The sequence below is a fragment of the Corvus cornix genome, chromosome 3 (assembly GCF_000738735.6).
Source record: "Corvus cornix cornix isolate S_Up_H32 chromosome 3, ASM73873v5, whole genome shotgun sequence".
In the NCBI taxonomy this organism is placed as follows: Eukaryota; Metazoa; Chordata; class Aves; order Passeriformes; family Corvidae; genus Corvus; species Corvus cornix.
This window is the reverse complement of record NC_047056.1, coordinates 81,875,605-81,897,472: the sequence shown is the minus strand read 5'-3', so window position 1 is coordinate 81,897,472 and position 21,868 is coordinate 81,875,605. Positions and strand designations below refer to the sequence as shown.

Sequence of the window (21,868 nt, the reverse complement as noted above, 5' to 3'; positions counted from 1 at the left end):
CTAATATGCTGTAGTAAAACTGCTCATAGCAGCAAGCTGCAGTGCAGATAGCATAAATAGTTGCTTTTAATAAGAGCAACTATAAGTAAGTCTAATCAGTTCATCACTTCAGAGAAGGGACAGATTGAAGAAAGGGACTGAAATGGGCATCTCCTGGAGCACCACAGAGAAGACCACCCCACAAGAGAGGAGGATACCCTCCAGTTCCTTCTCTTACTTAGCATTCAGTCTCTTCCAAGCAATTAAGAAGTGATAGGACGATAAGAAAAAGTATCAAGTTGTGCCTGGAGAGGTTTATATTGGATATTAGGGAAAATTTCTTCACCAAAAGGGTGGTCAGGCATTGGAACAGACTGCTGGGGAGGTGGTTGAGTCACCATCCCTGGAGGTATTTGAAAGATAGATGTCCCTAGTGCCCACATAGATGTGGCACTTAGGGACATGATTTAGGGGTGGACATGGCAATGCTGGGTTAATGGTTGGCTTCTGTGATCCTAAAAGTCTTTTCTTACCTAAACCATCTATGATTCTATGTCTTTTTCCTTCAGCTTCAATTTTTCGCTTTATGCTTTACAGAAACAGCATTTAAATCCATTTTGAGTCTATTCTAAAATTTCAGTGTATTTCTCTTTTGCTGAAGTTTAAAAACTATTTTTTAATTCCAGCAATGGAAACAATCCCTGATGTTTCAATTCTTACCATTTTTCACTGTTTCCGTACTATGAAAAGAAAAAATGTCTTTGTTTAGTGGAATGTGTCCCAAAAATAGCCAAAGAATCATTCAGTTGTCTTGAATGCTTATCTTCAGTTAACCAAAGTTTTATTTTTTCATTAAATAGAAAATAAGCCTTAATTTAAAACCTACCACACTTAAAAACTTGCAGAGAAAATATTCTTCTCTTGAAACATTAAAAATCAAACCACAAAATTCAACTCAAGGGAACTACTGACTCTTTTGAAGGAAATAAACTAAGGAAAATAATATCCCAGCACAGCTAATGAAAGAAAACAGTTTCTACACTGCGCATTTTGTGGAGAGTGTTGATGAGATTATTTGGATGTATTGGTAATTAAAAAACTACCTATGTAACTTCAGCTTAAGCAGTATCCAGAAGCTGGTATTTTTCTGAGATACTTTGCATCTCAAGTTCTGTCTTCCTCCCTGGCAAAATCTGATTAATCCCTATTTCCTATATGATTGGAAGTAACAGGTTCCTCTTTCTCAACAATACTGAGGGATAGTAATTACCATGTACATCCAAAGAGTGCTCAAGACATTTAACACACCAACATGACGCAACACAAAGCTGATCTATCTGTATGGTACTAGAATCTGCTGTCATTGTAAATATCAGTCCAACAATATTATGACATGATACTTTCCTACTTCTTGTCTGGCTTCACAAATAAATTAATTAGATTTTGTCCCTATGTAATTTTTTTACCAAATGCCTGCATTTTAAAATGTTTTTCTAAACTCTTTCCAAATTGTAAATATCTTTGTAATAACAATAACTTGGTGATGAAGTGGTAATCAGGAGCCACCATGATGCTTTTGATGCAGTCTGTACAGGGCTGCTAAAAAAATGATCAGAAAATCTGAATCTGATCTCTCTCCTAATTCTGGCAGCAAAAGTTTTGTCAAGCTTCTTTGGTAGCAGATCATTAATTTGTTGTACAGTTGTGGTTTGTGCCACAACTGGTTTGTGTTAGATGGTTCATCTAACACAGGAAAATCTCCTGTTGAAATGAGCAGATGAGTGCTTTGTGTCACTGGAGTTTTCCACTAAAGCTAAGTGTGAGACAAAAGTCAAATGCTGCATGTTGTTAACATTGGAGTTATTTTCTCACTATTATCAGCAAAAGTGGTGAGAACTTTCAAGGCAGAAAATAACTTATCTGTTTCCAGGGGTAGGAGATGATTTTGAGAGTAATTGGCCTTGAATGTTTTGATCATGCTGCTTAGAAAAGAGGTGAGTCAGTGTGAGATACTCCTTTCATCCCACGGTCTCAGGTTACTTTCCCTGTAGCAGAGTGCATCAAAAGGAATGTGTATTTGAGCTGCACTGCTTCAGTGGAGCATCCCGCTTTCACTGGGATTAAAGAAGTACTCTGCATTCTTTATCTGCATTATGAAAGTAGGGACCTCCAAGAGAAAAGGGAGAAATCAGGTAAAGGGTGAAAAGCAAGATTCATGAGAACTTTGTCAGAGTTCAATTGCTTAAAATGTCCATTGCTTTTGGGGGCAGTTATGACATACTTAAGTTCTTGTGTAACATCACCTTTACTTCCCTTGCAGCATTACTGATTGCCCCCTTAGTTGTTCTTTTTGAATGCTTATGGGGTTTTTTTTTATAATTTTGTTTTCTGATCTGGTTAATTTTGTATTCTTCTAAGGTTGTTATATGTTACTTCTATTCCAACTCCTCCCATTCACTTATCAATTTCACTAATATTTTATTTGCTTCCATCTTAAGGTCATTAATAAAGGTTTAATTATTAGATCAGAAGTGCAGTCACTGTGGCTTAATGATACATTGCTTGGATGCACTGATAATTCAGAGGGTGGAGTATTAACGATTGAGTATTTAAATAAATTTTGAACCCTACTTCTTCTAGTTGTGAGGGGACACTTCGTTCCAGTACAAATATATTTTTATATATGCAATAATAACATTAACTCAATTTACATACTTATAGGAGTATATTCCTCATGAAGAACTGAGATGATTACAAATCCATTATTATCATCATTTTTCATAGATAAGGAAGAAGAAAAAATGCCACACTAAGCCTTACCTATATGTTACTAAGACAGCAGAAGACTTGCAAAGAAAACACAGACCTTTTCCTTATTAGCTTTTTGTCAGCTCAGTTTTTATAAAATTCTTGAAAAGAGATGCTGGGAAAAGAAGTAGCTGGCAAGTAAGAGGTAGCATAGAAACAGGGTCATAATTATACCTGAGGGCAGGGCAAACGTTACTATACGTTGGATTTATTGTCTGAACATTCTGTCTAATCTTGTTGGACCTTGATTGTGCCTTCTTGGATGTAGTTATCCTCAAACGCATGCCATCTCTCTAATTCTACTCTTTTCCCAGCAGATTTCTGGAAAATTAACCCTTCTGACGTTGTTATTGTTGTTATTGTTGTTTTTTAAAATTTTTTTTCTGTTATTAAATATCACAGGTTCACTGGCTAATAGAAGGTGCATATAAAACCAGTCTGATAAGAAATGGCTTTTTGGTTAAATACTTAGAAGTCACTTCATGTCCTTCTGGCTAAGAGAATCATTTAGGTTACCCAAATCTAGATCTTAACATCACTTTTGCAGGACCAAATTCACAATTATATGCAGTATCTTTTCTTGCTTTCACTGTTTGTGGTAAAGGAGACCTTTTAATAGTTGCAATGGTATCAGCAATTGTCTGCGGAGCACCATGGCCAGCATGTTATAGCTCTCCTAACCTCCTAAAGTTCCCACATGGTCACGTGGACTCGTGAATTAGCAGAAACAAATCTGTATTCTATTTTCTCTGCAGGATCCTATGATCTGGCAATAAACAATGTGGTTTGCTATTAATATTTTTTTTTTTAAGACACTGAAACAAGAAGTGTCTGATACCATATCTGTATGTCCCATTACAGCTATAATGGTGATTGCTGTTCAGATGTCTCTTACACCTCTTTGGAAAGGTACACGCCAAAAAGACGATACACATTATTGCGTTATGGCCACCTCCTCTCTGAAATACTCTAATAATGCAGTGAACAATGGTGACATGTTGTAATAACTTTAAGCCCTGATCTGGTATTGCACCCAAATGCATCTTTCACCCATGCACATCCTTAAATTTACTACTTTGAGCTGCCCAAGTAAAACTACTTTGACTTGGTTCTTTCTGATAGTCTAAGTATTTTCTCCAAAACCTAGCAATAGCTAAGTCGCAAGTCAGGAATTTATGAGGAAAAATTTCAAGAATAGATGTTGAACAACAGGTCTCAGATTTCTTAAACTGGGTGCCACTCACTGATTATATCCCTCTGCCCACACCCCTTGTTTTCATAAAAAAGTAAGTAGGAGTCTCTCAGGGCTTTCTCACTCATTAGGGAGTGGCAAAAATAGATTCAAGTTTCTCTGGCCATGCTTAAGTAGTCACATAGGAACCACATGCAGTCTAAGGGCTATGCAGAGGAACTCGGCACAAATTAGCATATGCTGATTTCCAGGCAGGTGTCAGAGGGCTGTCCCAGTACAATTGTGTCTTTTCTGAACTGGACTTCTTTCATGTCCAGCTGGACCAGGATGTAGGCAGAAAAGATTGTAACTGACTAATTGGCCTAAACTGACCACTTTTGCCAAAGCTTTAATCACAGAAGCAGTAGTCAGCATTATTTACAGTTTTATAGATCAAACCCCAGATTTAAAATTTCACCAGGGAATTGAATAGCATCCAGTGTAACAAGTTTAATAGGTATTATGATATGTATATTATCTGACATTTTTAGAAATATTCAAGAATGCACTAATATAAAGGGTGCTGCAGTAAACATGGGGACTGTACCATGCTTAGGTTCTATAAAATGGACACTCAAAAGGAAATTTCTGACAGATATATATATATATATATATATATGTTTTCTTCTCTTCTTTTTACATGGACATTCAACAGAACCTGTGGATCCAGCATGACCCAAACTGTGAACCTGCACAAGCAACATTTTACTATTTCTCAACTCTGTTCTTTTCTAGTTATTTCCAGCCCACACAGATCTGTAACTCAGTTTGGTCATAAATGAAATAAGCTGCTGAACAGCACCAGCTGGATCTGATGAAATCAGTGTGTACAGCTGGGTATTATCCTCCTACTGGAGGTACCACAGCTCTCATATCATCACGGATTTCCTGTGTGGCCTCACACATGCATTATACTGGCCAGATAACAGAACAAAACACAGGAGAACTCCAGCTGAAAAGTCGTCCATGGCAGATTACTAATTACCTAGTATGCAGGTGAGCAATCATCTTGTTTGTTGTACTCAGTGTCAGCCTGGTTTACAGAGTCCCTTGGGAGAAGTCCTGCGGGCAAAGGAGTCCAGGAAGGTTGGACATTCTTCAAGGAGGAACTCTTAGAGGTGTAGGAGCAGGCCATCCCCATGTGCCAAAAGGTTAGCCAGCAGGAAAATCTGGCCTGGCAGAACAGAGAGCTTTGGCTGGAACTCAGGGTAAAAAAGAGAGTAGATCACCTTTGAAAGAAGGAGCAGGCAGCTTGAAAGGACTTACAGGGATGTCATAGGGTTATGCAGGGAGAAAATTAGAAAGCCAAAGCCCAATTAGAACTTAGTCTGGCTACTGACATAAAAGACAATAAAAAAAAGTTTCTATAAATATATCAACCAAAGGAGGGCTGAGGAGAATCTCATAGAATCTCACAGAATGGGTAAAGTTGGAAGGAACCACACTGGATCATCTGGTCCAACCTCTCTGCTCAAGAAGGGTCATCCTAGAGCACTTTGCACAGGATTGCATCCAGATGGTTCCTGTGAAGGAGTCTCCACAACCCCTCTAGGCAATCTGTTCCAGTGGTGGTCACCCACACAGCAAAGAAGTTCTTTCTCCTGTTTTCCATCCTTTACTGGATGTGGGGGAACATAGTGACAAGGAATAAGGAAAAGCCTGAGATACTAAATTACTCCTTCACCTCAGTCTGCAATAGTAAAACCAGTTGTTCTCTCGGTACTCAGCCCTCTGAGCTGGAACACAGGGACCAGGAGCAGAAAAAAGCCCCATAATCCAAGGGGAAACAGCAACCTACTACACCAAACAGACACATGCAAGTCTATAGGGCCAGATGGGATCCACACAAGGATACTGAGGGAGCTGGCAGAGGCGGTCATCAAGCCACTTGCAATAATTTCAGTTATTTATCATCCATGTATTACAGGTGTTCTGGAGTTCCAGTGCAGTCTGGATCACTCCATGGCAGATGGTAGGGCTGTGTTTCCACTCTTAGGACAGTCGATTCCAGGTGTACTGGATGCTCTCCGAGCAGTGTCCTGCACTCTGCTGCCAAAGGACTGATAAAAACACATTAGCAACGTCAATTGTGATATGCTTCTCGGCTGCCTTTGACTCCAGCTTGTGCTGAAGTTCTAGCATGTCCAGTATGGTAACACTTAGTGGTGGCATGACTTCATTCAGGCCATGATACTCTATTGTTTGTCTCCTTTCTCTGGGAGACTTTCATACTGTCCATATTGGACTACTAAAGGATGAGTCCTGCTGATCACTCCTTGTCTCTCCAGTTGATGAATCAGCTCATGGATGGGAATCAGGGAGTCTCAGTTGGTGCAATAATGCTGCCAATACACTGCAGTGGTAGGAATCAGCACCTGCTGCTCTTCAGCCTTCAGCAATGCCACAACAGAAGGGTCCTCTGAGAGACCTGGCAAGATAGACAGCTGCTTAATTTCCTCCTTTTCCAAGGCAGCTATACTGAAAGCCCACCAATACTCTTTTAGGTCTTTGAAATACCCTCTCTTGAGATGTCTACACAGCAGATGAATGGAGCCTCTGGGCCAGTCAGAGAGGGGTGTTTTTGCCACTCATTCTCAGTTAGACTTAATTCAACCTTCAACACAGACAGGTCCTGGCATCTCCCATTACTCCAGAAATACAGATGGACTCTGCCTTCTGATCTGATGGTATTAGTGTACACTGTGCACTGGTATTTACTAGAGCCTTACAGTCCTGTGGGTCTGATATACCAGGCCACTGGGATCCACATATCCCAGTAAACCTGGTTGGCCTCCTCCTTCACCTGTCTGCAGGCAGGGCCCCTCTGGTACTGGTCATAGACGTCTCCATTCACTTGTAAAATCAGAATTAATTTCCATAGGTTCAGAAGTAAGACCAACTCTTCCACTCTGACTGGGGAACTGCCCACTGAAGACTGGAGAAGCAATTTTCCTGGAAGAATCCCCATTTGTGATTGCTTTTCTTTGCAATCCATGTACCCATGCCTCTAGAGTCAAGGGAGATTTTCTACCCCATTTCCTCATGTCCCCTTTGTGGTCCCACAGGTAAAACCACAGGGTATCTTGTGGTGTACACCCTCTATATCCTCCCTCTTGAGCAAAATAATACTCACTGTTAATAGCTGAGATACTGGTTTGTACAGGTGAGGAGTAGGACCTATCCTCTTTTTGTTGCTGGAACTCCTGGAACAGCTTTTCCCACTTTTGGACAGTTTTTCTACAGTCAAGATACAAGTTCCTAGGGAGGAAGAGAGATTTTCTTCATATTGCTGGAGTTGGTGAGTCACTTAATCCATCACTGGTGCCTCTTTGTCTTTCCAGGTAATTACTGCCAGTGAGGTGGCACATGCAGGTAGTGCATTCTGTACAAATTTCTGCCACACAGGTCATATACACTGGACTTCATCTTGATCCGTGGGTGACTGCATATTGTTTGGGTCAGAATAAATCATCTCTAGCATGGCTAATTCCTGAATGTACTGGATACTTGTCTTCATGGTGGTCCACCTGCCTGACACATAATGTCTTTCTTGAAGGGATTCCTTTCCTTCATGCCTGATAGGAATCACCTCCACCCCAGGCCGAGGACTTGTGTCCTCTTTCCATTTGCTTTATCGATACTCCCTTACCTAGAAAGTGATCCCAGCTGCTTGGCTTCCTTACCCTCTAACTCCAGGCTACTAGATCCATTATCCCAGCATTGGAGCAGCCAAATGACAATGTGCTCATCTGGATGACGCCTGAAATCTTTTCACACCTCCTGCAGATCATCAGGGACAGGGATCAAGGGGTTATCTCTTGTTCTGCTTCTTCCTCCTGTTCTTTCGGTAACCCTGCTTTGTCCTTTACTAAGCAAGCTGTCATGTCCATTTCTTCTTGTGTACAGGAGCAACTGAGACCAGCACGGGTTGGTCCTCAAGTTCAGCTGCAGTGCCTGTCAAGGAAGTTGGATTAGCTGTGGTGTCTGTCCCCGGGGGTGGGGTAACCACAGTGCCTGTTGTTTTGTTCTCTGATCCAGAGACTTTCTCTTCCCCTGCAGAGTACTGAATAGTGATGAACAATGCTTGGTAGGCAAAAAGTTATCATTATTAATAGTTTCCAATAGATGGCTCCCAAAGTACAGTGGTGACAGAGATGCTGAGTACAAATACAAGATTAGTTTCACAGCCAGCAATTCTATCATACCATAAGCCAGTGTTACAAAGTACAGCAATGTGATAACCTTAGCCCAGTTCCCATGGGTGAGATACTGCAAGTAAGGTATGACATAACTAAAAGAACAAGCACGCCAACTTTGAGAGCAAATAAATCAGGTGTGACCGGTGACTATTAAACTAATGGAACAAATGCTTGTAATAAAATTGTTATAGCACATTCTAGTCAGATTTGTCATTATCTCAAGACATCATGCCCCATGTTGGGAGCCAAAACGAACTGTTAAGGACTGTTATGGTTTAACCCCAGCACCTCACAGCTGCTGCTCATCACCACTCCCCACCCCACCACTGGTGGTATAAGGAGGAGAATCGGGAAAAAAAGGTAAAACCCATGGGTTGAAACACATACAGTTTAATAATTTAAGTAACATAAAATATGATAAAAATAACAATATAATTGTAATGCACAAAGGGAGACAAAAATAAAACAGAGAGAAATAAAACCTAAGCAAACAAAGTGATGCGTAATACAATTGCTCACCACCTGCTGACCCTGAGCAGAGATCAAGCCCTTCCAGCCAACTCCTACCAGTTTATATACTGGGCATGATGTTCTCAGATATGGGATATCCCTTTGGCCAGTTCAGCTCAGCTGTCCTGCTCATGCTCCCTCCCAGCTTTTTGTACCGCTCCTCACAGGCAGACTATGAGAAACTGAAAAGTCCTTTACATAGGGTATGCTCTACTGAGCAACAAACAACACATCAGGGTGCTATCAGCATGATTCTCCTACTAAATCCAAAACATGGCACTTTATCAGTTACAAGGAAAAGAATTAACTCTATCCCAGCCAAAACCAGGACAATGTGGCACACAGGAACATGACTGAGTATTGCACCTGCTTTTCTCTGTCTCAGTCTCGTCCATACAGAACCCACCTCCAATTCCTTTTTCTCCATTGGTCCCAGTTTTGATAAATCTACATTTACATCTGGTATGGCTGGCATCATTACCCAAGTAATTTTATACTTCTGTGGTGGTGGTATTCCTGATGTGGTTATGTAGGTGCTCTTTGTGGTGTGTGATCCTGCTACACAAAAGATGACCTTTTCAAAATATTCTGCTTCAAATACCTATGAAGTGTCGCTGTCCCTCACAACTCCTCCATAACAACATGTGAGATCCAGCCAACTTTCAGTTTGATCTGTAGCTTTCATCAGCTGCTTATAATTTTATGTTCAGCAATTTCTCATTACATTCTCTAGATTTCCATCTCTCCTCAGTTTAACCTCCATTCAGGCCCTAGCCAAGAGCCCAATCATTTGCCTACAGCCTTAACACCATCTTTGTATCAAGTTAATCAACAAACACTTTAAATCACCTATATAATACTCACACCACTGTTAGAGCCAATCCCTGAGGTCCTTCCTGACATGAACAGCTTGAACACTTCTTATTGACGCTTACTTTTTGAAATCTGTTGATTAGCCAGTTTCTACATCAGTATTTTGTGTGTGTGAAAAACTGTGCATTTTATAGACCTCCAGCAGAAACTGGAATCAGATAACACAAAGAAGCCTGAAAGAACAAGGATTTTCATTATTTTATTGATTGAATATGCCCATCAATATAGAAAAAAGTTTATTTTCCAAGTCCAGTCACAAAGCATGCATCCAATCTGTAACTGAAGAAATGCCATGGGATAAGATCCACTGATACACAAAAACAACAACAAAAAATTACACATAAATCTCAAAGTAATCAGTAGTGACAGGTAGTATGTCATGGAAACATAACATGTAGGAGGATTGGGAATACTAGACCTCTGGTGATTATTTTTTGCTGCTCAAAATCTTAGTAGTTGTTACTTACTCACTGCTTTCAGAACACCTTCTTAGTCGTTGAGGTGACTCTGCCATCTAGAATGTTTGTTTGCTTCTTCTCATGGACATCCATAGATTGTAGCAATGTATTGGGAGTCAGGAATAGTCCAGGTACTCTTAGTTAATGGTGTCCATGAAATACTCAGCAAAGCTTTCTCCAAATGCACTTTCCACCAAATCAGCTACACTGAATGTCTGTCAACAGTTGCAACCAAAGACCTACCTTTTTTTTTTCCTTCAGATGAGCCTTCATAGGCTCCAGACATTAAACATCAAGTACCTAATTGAGAGGACAGATTAGTGGCTGACAAATTTTCAACCAGAGGAGGAAGACCTCTCTCTTATATCTATCATAGAAAACAGCATAGTGCAGTATAAAGATTTTACCAATGTTTGAAAAATCCTTCGTGACTCACCTGTACCTTTGCTACATTTGGATTTGCAATACCATTACCCAAACTGATATGAAATCCTACCATATGATGAGGTATTTAAAACACTGAAACAAGATTCCCCTGATAGTAACTCATTACAAGAGACTGACCTCTCTCTCCTTTTGTTTGTCATCCAATCTAGTATTTGATTTTGCAATTCACAATTCACTTCTGTCATTCAAAGTGGAATTACCTTTAGGTGGAGACTTCAGTTCATATACTTCTTAAATTCCCTATATATCTATGACTTTGTATTAAATAAAATGAGAAGCATAAGCACTTATAAGCAAATAAAGAATGGTTCTACCAATAATCCAAAAACCACACATATTTTATATTTTGTTGAAGAATACTAAATGGAGGTTCCTTTATTTTTTTCTATGAGTATTACAGCCTTTCTTTCTCTGACTCTTTCTCTTGTTGTTTTTTTTTTTTTTTTCCCCAAGATCAATCCCATTTTCTTTCTCCTATTTATTTTGGTTTTGCCAGGAATCTATATGGTATAAAGATTTCTTGTCCTACCTACAGAAATTAAATGATAGCTCCTTATGGCATTATTCACTTACTAGAACAATACAACTTTCATCGCCTTTGATCCCTTTAAAACTCCTGCTAATAAAATAATCTGTCTCTATGTCCCTCCCAAGTGAAGACAGATGCAGAGCAGATTCATGCACTTTGTGCTGTTTCTTTACATTTTCACTAGATTTGGATTCTGGTGGAACATAAGAACACCAACACAACAAAGCCAACAAAAATGTGTATATGCAAGGAGGAGTAAGGCAGTGCTGGGAAAATATCCTCTCACTTAGCCTTAGCTGAGAGTCAGAATTACTCTTTACTTAACAGAGAAACACAGGGACCTCCATGGGATCATCCATTACGCTCTAAAAAGGTGTTTGGATTAAATGTCCTTGTTGAAATCTTTTTGTTGAGTATAGAGTGAGCCTGTATCACTAGATTAGATGAGATACTTAAGATGTAGATGAATAAAGAAGAGTAAGATAAATTTCAATGAAAGGCCAGTGTAGGTATCTTAATATCAATACATCATGGGATGTTTATGGCAAGTGAATGATTAGCAACTTATCAAATTTAGCAAATTATCCAATTATCAAACAAATCAAATCTGATTTTTATCATGTGCTAACAGTATTGAAAATATAATATTATAAGCATAATATTGAATATATTGTAAGCATCAGAAGAAGCCTACAGCTGAAAAGAACACAAATTATTGTGTACAGCCAGAACGCAAACCGAGAGGCCGAACTGTTCCACTTAGTGCGTTTGCATTACTATAATCCACGAAGAACGGGCCAGCTCAGAGAAGGAGCTGCTTTTAGCAGCCTTAGGCACACTGCAGACATGGGATCGGCTTATGAAGGATCCCTCGGAGGAAAAGGAAGAGGGGAGACGTAACCTTAAGGAGCTGGTCAGGACACACAGACCCCGCTATTCCGTTACAGCTAAATGAAGCCTGAAATCATAATCGGCTATGGCCAAGGGAAGAAAGCATTTCCAGATACATAGTTCAGGTAAGTGGGTGCTACCCCACTCCCGTGCCCCCACCCATAACAGGAGCGGGCCGCGGCCGCCCCAGCGCGCCTGCGCACGCGCACCGCCCCTCGGGGCCCACAAGGCGCTGGGACCCGCGGCCGGCGCAGCCACCAGCCAATGAGCGAGCGGGGCTCCTGCGTTTCCCTCCCGCGGCCAATCAGCGCTCGCTGCCTCCCGCCTCCCGACCAATGGGAAGGGCGCTCTTGGGGCGTGGGTCGCATTCAAACCGGGGGCAGCGCGCGGACGCGCTCGGTGCGAGCCGCGTCCCGGCCCCGCGGCGGCGGCCTCGGTGAGGGCGGCTGGACTGGGCCGGGAAAGGCGGCGGCCGCGGTGGTGGTGAGGGAACCGGGCTGGGGAGCAGCGGAGTGAGGGAGGGTAGGTGGAGGGGGCCGGGGGGCAGCATGGGTGCTGGTCGGCGGTGAGGCCGCAGGAGAGCTGTGGCTTCGCTGGGCTTCCGCCCCTGAGGGCGGGGGAACCTTGTTGCGTCTGCTCGTCTCCGTCGCCGCCTCACGGTCTTTGTTTATGCCACATTGCCTCACCTGCTCCGGTGCTGTTCAGTCTCTCTCTTACTTAGCTCTATTTTGCATCTTCGAGTCTTATGCTTTCTGTGTCTTACGTTAGATTTTAATATTTTTCTACTTTTCTTCGCTAGTGTTGCTAATTTTTTTAAATCGACAGCGCTTTTTCTTAGTGTTGGGAGTTTTTGTTTTCCTTTTAAGAAAATCCTGATTTAGGACTTGTAAACAAAGCCAAAGAAAGATTATGTACTTGTATAGATTGTATTTTTTAAAGCATGGGTAGATGCTTCAGAAACCTGTGTCATTTTACCTCTCCTTCGTAGAGGACTTAAAAGTTCTTCATCGTATACTATCTTGGCATTAGTAGATGCTTTAATCAGGCAGAGGAACAGAGCTAAACAACTATTCAAGACAACAATGTAGCTACAATGGTGTTGACATATAATGAAAATATAGATAATAGGGTAATGTTAATTTCGTTTACTAGACAGATCAATTCACTTGGTGGATAAAAGCCAGGTAAACTCTTGGGTGCTTGCTTAAAGTTCTTACTGCACTCTGCAGCTCTTTGAGTAGACAAAAGCAAAATATCACTAGATTCCAGGGATAGGAACAGTGCATCTTTTTATTCAATAGTTAAATAATATTTTCAAACTTTCTTAAAATTTGCACTTGAGGAAAAACTTTATCTGTCTTCATTTGGAAACAGAACAAGTAATGTAATACAGCAAATACAGTGTTTCAAGACTGGATGCTGGTACTTCTTTTTATTATCAGTGACTATTTTTGAGTGTGTTAGACGTGGAATCTTATCACCAACCTGTACTGCCACTTCATTTGTTTGCTGCTTTCAAGTCTCTGTCCTTTGGCTCCTTATTTTGTGGGCTGAAATTACTTTAACTTCTACACTTTTAGAAGTAGTTCTATATCTTCCTGATCTTTGCATTATGTGTTCTCCCTGTCCCCAGCTTTCCTGTCCCCAGCTTTCCTGTCCCCAGCTTTCCTGTCCCCAGCTTTCCTGTCCCCAGCTTTCCTGTCCCCAGCCTTCTCTCCTGCAGGCATTTCTAGATCTCAGGTATGCTGCAGTATAGCTGTTGCAGTTACAACCTCAGTTCCTATTCGGTGCCGATGTAACAGCATTTGGTATTTGCTGTTGTCAGATTTTCAAAATATATATCTATACACCAGGGTAATTAGTGGCAAATGATTTAAGAGTAATTATGCAGCAGATTAAGAAAATACGAACCTCTGAATACTTGCTTATGGTTGAACATTGGCATGAGCAGAAAGATTACTGGCAAATCATGACAATATGTAGATGAATATGCCCTTAGTGTACTTTTTAGTTTCTAAATGTCACAGCAAGCTAATACATTTGGAAGTGCTTGTCCTCATTCAAAAAGTTTTCTTTAAGCTTTTTTTGTTCTGTTTTTATTACTAACTAGGAATAGTTTAATTGATTTTAATGAAAACTGTATTTCTGGGATATCTCGAAAATTAGGCAAGCTTGCAGGGTAAGCTTTCAAGGTTTAAGCCATCAATTTTTGGTCCACAGGAACTTCTTCAGGATGGAGAGCTACATTTCTTGCCTTTGGGTTCTTGGGATCATCTGAGGTAGTCTGACCCTCATCCATCTTACCTTTTTGACAAGGCATATCTATTCTTCAGGAGAGTTTTTCTCCATAGCACATCAAACCTTGAGCAGTTAAGCAGACCACCATAAATGTAAGTTTGATATTTACTGTTGAGACTTAAAATCTAATTTATTTTTCTTTTTGTCTACTGCATTTGGGAAGCTATCACTGCAGGAAGAATTACGAACCTTTGACACTGGTGAGGAAAATGTAAAGACTATGTTTAAGAAATCCCAAATCCACCTGGGAGTTGTTAGCAATTACAGTTGTCATGAGATATTGTGTATTACTTAACATGAGGTAAATTTCTTTTGATTGTCTTGGTGCTTCAGGTTCTGGAGAAGCTGACTACTTCATGCATAATTTGAGGGAATGGGTACTGTTCAGAAGCAGATCTCTGATGAATAGTCTCACCTATAGAGAGGAGATTTGAGTATCTGATTTCCTGTAGCCCCTTCGACTGTATCTTTAAAAGGCAAAACTGCAATGTGTACCAAAACTTTCCTTATGAAGTAAATCAGTATCATCTGTATCACCTATGTAATTTTTAGCAGTACGATCCCCAAAAGATGGGACAGTTTACAGACCTGCTCTCAGAACAGCCTAAATTGACTCTTAGGGAGAAATAGATATTAAAGCAAGTTCCAAACAAACATTGAAATTAAAATTTATTCAGCATACATTTTTGAATATAAATGAGAGGAGGGCTCCTTCTTTTGTCTCTGTTCTGTGAAACAAAAATTGTATTTCAGATACTACTGATTTAGCATACAGTCTTTAGCTTTCATAGGTTTTTGGGCTTTTTTCATTGTAGGTCTTGCTTGAGGCTATTTGAGTGTCTCTCCAGACCCTTAAGGTGCTGAGGACTCGTCATAGTGGTAACGTAGATGGTGCTTTTGGTGGATTAAGTCTTGGAATTTGCACAGTGAAACTGAACCTACGAAAGAGCACCTATATAGACAAGAGCAGGCATGATATTCTTGGTGGGCCATATCTAGTTCAGGATGAACATGAAATATGCCTACTTTTGCCTTATATACCTTTGCATGCTAGCTCTTGTAAGCATGATAATCCTTCTGATTTGTGGTCTCTATTTGGGGAAAGCTGGGAGTCTAGTGCTTTTAGACATGCCAGCTTCTGGTGCATAATGCTCTAAAAGTTATTTGTGAGACTTCCTGAGAGTGGTGCCTGATGTATTTTTTAGGTAGTGGGGTTAAAGGTAGATAAACTTTATTCCATTCAATTCCTTCTCTATCAATAATTCACCTAAAAATAGATCTAAAGTTTCTGAGCCCTCCAGCAACTTTTGTTGATTTGTTATACACAAGTACAAAAGGAACAAAGACGAACATTTCACTGTAGAAGTAAAGTTAGTCTTTCTTTGAGCCTATTTAGTCTGCCTGAAGTGTGTTACTTTCCCTATTTCTGGGCCCAACTTCACAGTAATTAGGAAGTCAAATCCCCTGAACATGCACTAAATTCACCACAGTTCTTAGTAAAATTCTCATGTTCTTTAGATGCATGGAACATGGATGTGGGAAAAGCTGTTTATTGTAGGCAAAAAAGGAAGAAATCATTAGGGTTTTTTTAGTTTATTTTAGCAGTCTTGCTCTGCTCTGATTGCCTAGATTCTTCTCTCTCAGCTGTATACATGTATTATCTCAGCTGATGGTAAACTGTTATAACATTGAGGACTTGGCGTAAGTTTCTTATAAGAAGTCTTTGAATCTCTAAATCTCCTTTTAGAAGCTTAAAAATAGGTGTCACTTGTCTTTCTCCTTTGAGCAGAGGAGAATGTGAATTCTTTTCTGCTTAGCCCACTGTGAAAACTGTAACCTGTGGCAAGGGGCTTGGATTAACATTGTGTGCTAAACTAAAGCCAGCCTAATTATGAGTTCAGAATGTGATTTAATGCAACAGACTGGAAGCTGTTTCAGACAATGCATCCTACACTATTCAAATGCTGAATATACCTTATTGGAAAGGGCTACTGTGAAGTATGGATTAGGATTTGGGTGGATCAGTTAAGTACCGATTCTTTTTATTTGTCCAAGTTGTCTTCTGTGAAGAAGCTTACTTGTATAACTACGTTGCCAAGGGCTTAAATAGAGTATTGGTTACATCATGTGGTTGAGTCTCAAGCTGCAAATGATACTTGAGAGGCTTTCACAGGGTAATTCCAATCAAAATGAGCTACAACAGGGTTCTTCAGTAACTTCACTGTTTTTAACCTCGTGCCTGCAGATGGAGGAGACAGACCTGAGTGAAAGAGGATTGCCGCAGATAACATCAATCATGAATAGAGTTAGAAACTTGAAAAACAAATACAGAAATGAAGAGAATATCACAGATGAGTTTAACTATGCTAAAATCTCAGCTGATACAACAGGTATTTGGTTTTGTTATTCTACTGTCACTTACGCAAAAGATCTTAACTTAGACTGAGTGTAAGAACCATTAACTGAAAGGGTTTCAAGTTTAGTGTTTCTTCAGTATTAATGACCACAAAGTAAATTTCGTCTCTCCTTCTTTCTTAGCTGTGTTGCTTTAATCTTGTTTAAAAAATAGTCTGTAACTTTCTTGCATGAAAGCTTACAAAAAGTGTTTCCTTCTGTACATGTTTGCTGCTATTTTAATCAATCTCCTGTTTTGTTTTTCTGTCAGATAACTCTGGAACTGTTAATCAAATAATGATGACAAGAAATAATCCAGAAGATTGGCTATGTTTTTTGCTTAAACTAGAGAAAAAGGGTGTTCCTCAGATGGATGTTAGCCTACTCAATAGACTTATTGGTCGTTACAGTCAAGCGGTGACTGCATTACCTGCAGAAAAGCACAGTCAAGATGAGAGCTATGCTCGCATCCTTGTGAGATTTGCTGAGTTGAAAGCGTAAGTATAAGTTTTCAATAGAAGAACTCATCATTCTGTGTTTGAATTAAGATAAGAATACTTTGTTTTGTTAGTGTTTTCTGCAACACATTATTATTTTGAGCGTGGATGTTTTTATTCTGGGTCCTTGAAGGTAAGTTGCTTTGTTTAGTCAGCTTATCTGTTGTCTCCACAGTACTTGCATTTTTTGTATGTGCTAATAAACATGATTGTTTAGAGTTATTTGATTTAGAGATGTTAGCACACTTCTCATTTTTTCTTGGTTATCTATGTAAGGTACAAGTTGAGGTACATGAGTTCCTCTTCTGAGCTTTATTTCAGTATGCTTTCTCTCTTACTAGAAAAGACTTATCACAGTTTAAATTAGCTGCCTTAGGATAGGCAGAATGTCTCAGAACATCATTCTCTAGTTCCATACTTTGAAAATTAGTTTTGGTTGTGGTCATTTATTGTTTTATTCAGCCCAAATTTGAACAGTGTGGTTATACAGATGTGTTCAGACATAGTTTGGGACAGGGTTATAATTAGTATTAGGGGTTCTTTTGTCACTTGAAATACCATTACAGCAAATATTTTGATGAAGAGCTGTATTTAAACAATGCACCAATCTAAAAATTAGAGCCTAGCAAGTGATCTGCCAGTGAACATAGCTAATCTTGTATATTTGTTCCCTGTTTGACTTTTTGGCGTATGGTTTCACTTGCAGGATGACAAGTGTCTAGTTCTCTGTACTGTCATTTGCATGGATCTTGCTGCATCACTGTTACTGAAAGCATACAGTGAAAGTAATCTGTTGAATCTCCTGTTGAGAAACAGGAGTGAATAATGACCTTGTGAATCTTTAGTATCTTGAAGAGGGAAAGTGTTTTTGTGTAGGTAAAGAATCTCTTCCAGGAAGGTTTAAAGAAACATTGCAAGATGGCATTCTCATTCAAAGGCTAATTGCTTTTCTTCAGAGCAGAAACTGTGTAACATAGGCTTCTGGACTGTAGTCTCTGGAAATTCTTTTCCAGAATAGTGATCAAGTCACATCTGTTATCTCACTGTAGGAGAGTTTTAAGTTCAGAAAGATTGTTTCTTACCTCCCTAATCACTTGAACCTATTTTCACTTGATCTTTAGAGCATGGTTTGAAAGGTGGATACTTTCAAGATGTGTACTAAAGCTATGTTCATCATGTGTGATGTATTGCAGAAAGCAAAACCAAAGGTGCTGTCAGTAGCTTGTTAATTCCTTAATAGTATGAACAGTTCAGTTTCAGTGGTGTCTCACGAAATGTCTTTAGTGGTTTCACTGCTACAGCCTCTAGGGACCTTCTTGGAAGAGTAGTCTGTCTTGTTTCAGTATTGACATGCACTCTACAGCTGTACTAAAATAATTTCTACTTTAGTAGCCAGCATTATTGTAGAATCTCCCTATCTCACTAGGTAGCTCAGATCTGCTCTTTTTGTTTTCTGCTGCGTATTTTTTAATTGGCAAATATCAGTCATATGTTTGACTTGCCTAGTGATTTTTTTTTTTTAAAAAGATGAACAACCCACTCCAAACACCTTTTAAAAAATGTGTCCACCAAAATCTTATATAGCATCAATTCCAATGGAACTTCACTATAAGCATCTCCCTAAATGATGATTCCTCATTTGGAAATTACTTTCAGATACTAGCTTGTTCTTAATCATTTATTATAAGCTAATACTTCCTTGTCCACAGTGGCATATAATATCAAGTATTTATATGAAACTACATTTATGAGCTACATCTGTAATCACACCAGCAAAGAAATTGCTTTTGGCTGATTGGACCTAAAAACCAGCAATGTTGATTGTCTGTAGTTTTTGGAGATTAATCTTAAGTTAATCAGTGACTACTTATTTGGATCTTTTGTGTTTGGCATACTTACTTACTGCTCATAACTTTCTCTCATTGCTCATAATTTTTTTCAAAATTTCCCTGGTGTTCTACACTCTACCTTCTCTGTTCCTGGCTGTCAGTTTGTGTAGTACTATATATTTGTCTGTGTTTGGTTTTAGCTTCTGTTAAAGAAAATCCTCTTATCACTTTGTAGAGTGCTTCTGGTTTATTTTTTTAGCTATTGTAAGTAAAGCAATACTGATACTGCAGGTTAAGTGACATTGATAGGTGCTCTGATGATACTACCTTTGGTGGGAGAAGAAATGTGCTTTTCAGTAGAATTGTTTGCTGTTCTCCCAAATGTTCCACCTAAACAAGGTGGAAAAGCAAGTCAGCATCACAGACTTCAGAAGCAGTGGCAATGGCTTGAGATTTAAGTATCTACTGCCATCAACACTGTTTTGTTCTGATTGTAGAATTGTAGAATGTTAAGCGATTGGAGTGGATCTTAAAGATGATCTAGTCCCAACGCCTCCTGCCATAGACAGGGATACCTACCCCTAGGCCAGGTTGCTCAAGAACTTTTCCAGCCTGGCCTTGAATGCTTCCAGAGTTGGGGCATCCACAACCTCCTTGGGCAGTCTGTTCTAGGGTCTCACCACCCTCACAGTAAAGAATTTCTGCCTCATACCTACTAAATTTCCCCTTTCATTTTGTACCCATTTTTCCTAGTTCTACCACTAGAGTTCCTGACAATAAGTCCTTTTCTGGCTTCCCTGCAGGCCCCCTTCAGATACTGGGAGTTTGCTGTGAGGTCTCCATGCAACCTTCTCTTTTCCAGGTGAACAGTCCCAACTTTCCCAGCCCATCCTCATAGGAGAGGTGCTCCAGCTGCCTAGTCATCTTTGTGGCCCTTGTCTGGATTTGTGTCAACAGGTCCCTGTTCTTTTTATGTTGGGGGTCCCAGAGCTGAATGCAGTGTCTCAGGTGTGATCTCCCAAGAGCAGGGGGAAAGAATCGCCTCCTCTGACCTGCTGACCACGCTCCTTTTGGTGCAGCCCAGGATTCTGTTTGGCTTTTGGGGCTGTGAGTGCACACTGCTGGCTCGTGTTGACTTTTTCATCAGCCATCACCCCTAAGTCTTTCTCCCCAAGCCTGCTCTCAATCACTTGTCTGTGCAACCTGTAGGTGAGAAACTGGATTATTCCATTCTTGGCACTGGACCTTTTTTGTCCTGGTATCTTCCTTAGCTGTAGTCTGGCTGTGCCAATACCTTTTAACCTATTATGATACCAAGGTTGTCTGAAGAACCCTTGAGTGTGCTCTGAAACAGTTGAAGACAAACAATGCTTCTCTGTCTGATTTTCTGTACTGTACATTAGCAATGCCAGGCCTGCTCTCATGGAATGCTTCTGGCTGTAGCACAGTGCCACCAAGCGTGTGGCACTTGGTGCCTGTTGCTAGTGTTAGGTCTTGTTCAGTGTATTGCTATCCAAGCTGTTGCTGCTTGCTACAGGAACTTAAATTTTAACAAACTCTTTGAAAGCAAATGTGCTACATCATAGCTTAATTTCTCTTGCTCAGACTTTGCCTGCAGGTGGGTTATTCTGTGCCTGTCCTATTGCTTTGGATGGGCAGAGCTGAGTTCAGTAAACCTACATGACTCTAGTAACATGCCTAAACTATGAGAAACTTCTCTCATTCAAAATTCCTCAGAATTCTACTGAAAATTTGTTCTTTACCTTTCCATGTTGTATTTTTCTGTACTTTTATTTTGAGCCATGGTCATAATCTTTCGCTCTCCTCACTTCTAAGTGGTACCTTTGCTTACCTGTTGAGTCAAGGGGGAACTTTGGAGAGAGTTCCTTTATGTCTTGATTATGGATGTTGCTGGTAAAAGTGTTAGGCTCCTTTTTCTTTACATCTGTTGAAATGTAACATTAATGTATTTCATAGTGATGTAGACTTAGGCCTTTTGTATCTTGACTGGTATTTACTTAGGCTGTGGTTCCTCTTGAATGTTTAAACATTGGTGTGCTGTGTGCAAGCATTAACCTACTCAGCAATCTGTGGCTGAATGTAACACTAGGATTAAAATTGCCAATAGTAAATGAAGTGTGAAATATCTTAAGGATTTAGTCCTGTAAGTTTTGGGAAGGTTCAGCTTTATCTTTCAATTATTAGAATTTTAAGATTCTTTGCTTATTTCTAGTTCACTGATTGCTTTGAGAAGGAGGAAAATCTTTAGACTGTAGGTGGATTGCTTTTTTGAAGCTGTCTAAAGCTTCACTGAACTTCATCCTTCTCAGGCTCTTCACCTTGTGTAACTATGAATATGCTGTCTTTACAGTCTTCAAGATCCAGAGGAGGCACGGGACCAATTTCATCTGGCCAGACTGAACTGCAAGAAATTTGCTTTTGTGCATGTGGCTTTTGCACAGTTTGAGCTATCACAAGGTGTGTTAAAAAACAAACAAACAAAAAAAAAAACCCACAAAAAAACCACCAAACCCAACAACTTGCTTGGTGTTGCTGTTCTGTGTTGTTCTCAGTTTGGTTGTTTTAAACTTCTGCTCCCTTACATAATTTGTAAGGAAACAATAAGTATTAAATCAGAAAGAAAAAAACCTGGATTTTTTTCTTTGATTGAAATTTACTGAGAACATGTGTTCACTCTTAAAATGAAAATATACACACAATTCATTGGGTTTTTTGTTTTTAGAAATAACTTTCAAACCAGGTGAAAATTGTTAATAGCTTCTACTTTTCTAATTTAGATCTTGCAGTGGAAGGCTTTTGAGTAAGGCTCTTGCTTTGAAAAGTGATGCTCAAATACTTTGCTTGCTTGTGGAGGAAATTCTGTCTTCTTCCAAACAGCATGTATAGACTATGTTTTTTATTAAA

At 39.8% G+C, this 21,868-nt stretch overlaps 1 protein-coding gene across 7 annotated transcripts in view; it reads left to right on the top strand.

Annotated features, from left to right (window-relative positions):
• The first annotated feature begins 12,286 nt into the window (after positions 1-12,286).
• Positions 12,287-21,868, top strand: part of TTK (TTK protein kinase) — a 32,383-nt gene continuing 22,801 nt past the window's right edge. For 2 of the 7 annotated variants that reach the window (XM_019290564.2, XM_010404966.3), the window contains exons 1-5: positions 12,302-12,408; positions 14,146-14,315; positions 16,469-16,613; positions 16,889-17,114; positions 21,315-21,421. In XM_019290564.2, the coding sequence (XP_019146109.1) occupies positions 16,469-16,613; positions 16,889-17,114; positions 21,315-21,421 (478 nt within the window). In that variant the 5' untranslated portion in view covers positions 12,302-12,408; positions 14,146-14,315. Of the gene's footprint in view, positions 12,448-13,643; positions 13,666-14,145; positions 14,316-15,038; positions 15,103-16,468; positions 16,614-16,888; positions 17,115-21,314; positions 21,422-21,868 lie in introns of those variants that run through there. The other 5 variants (XM_019290558.2, XM_010404956.3, XM_010404982.3 and 2 more) reach the window with 5 other exon arrangements.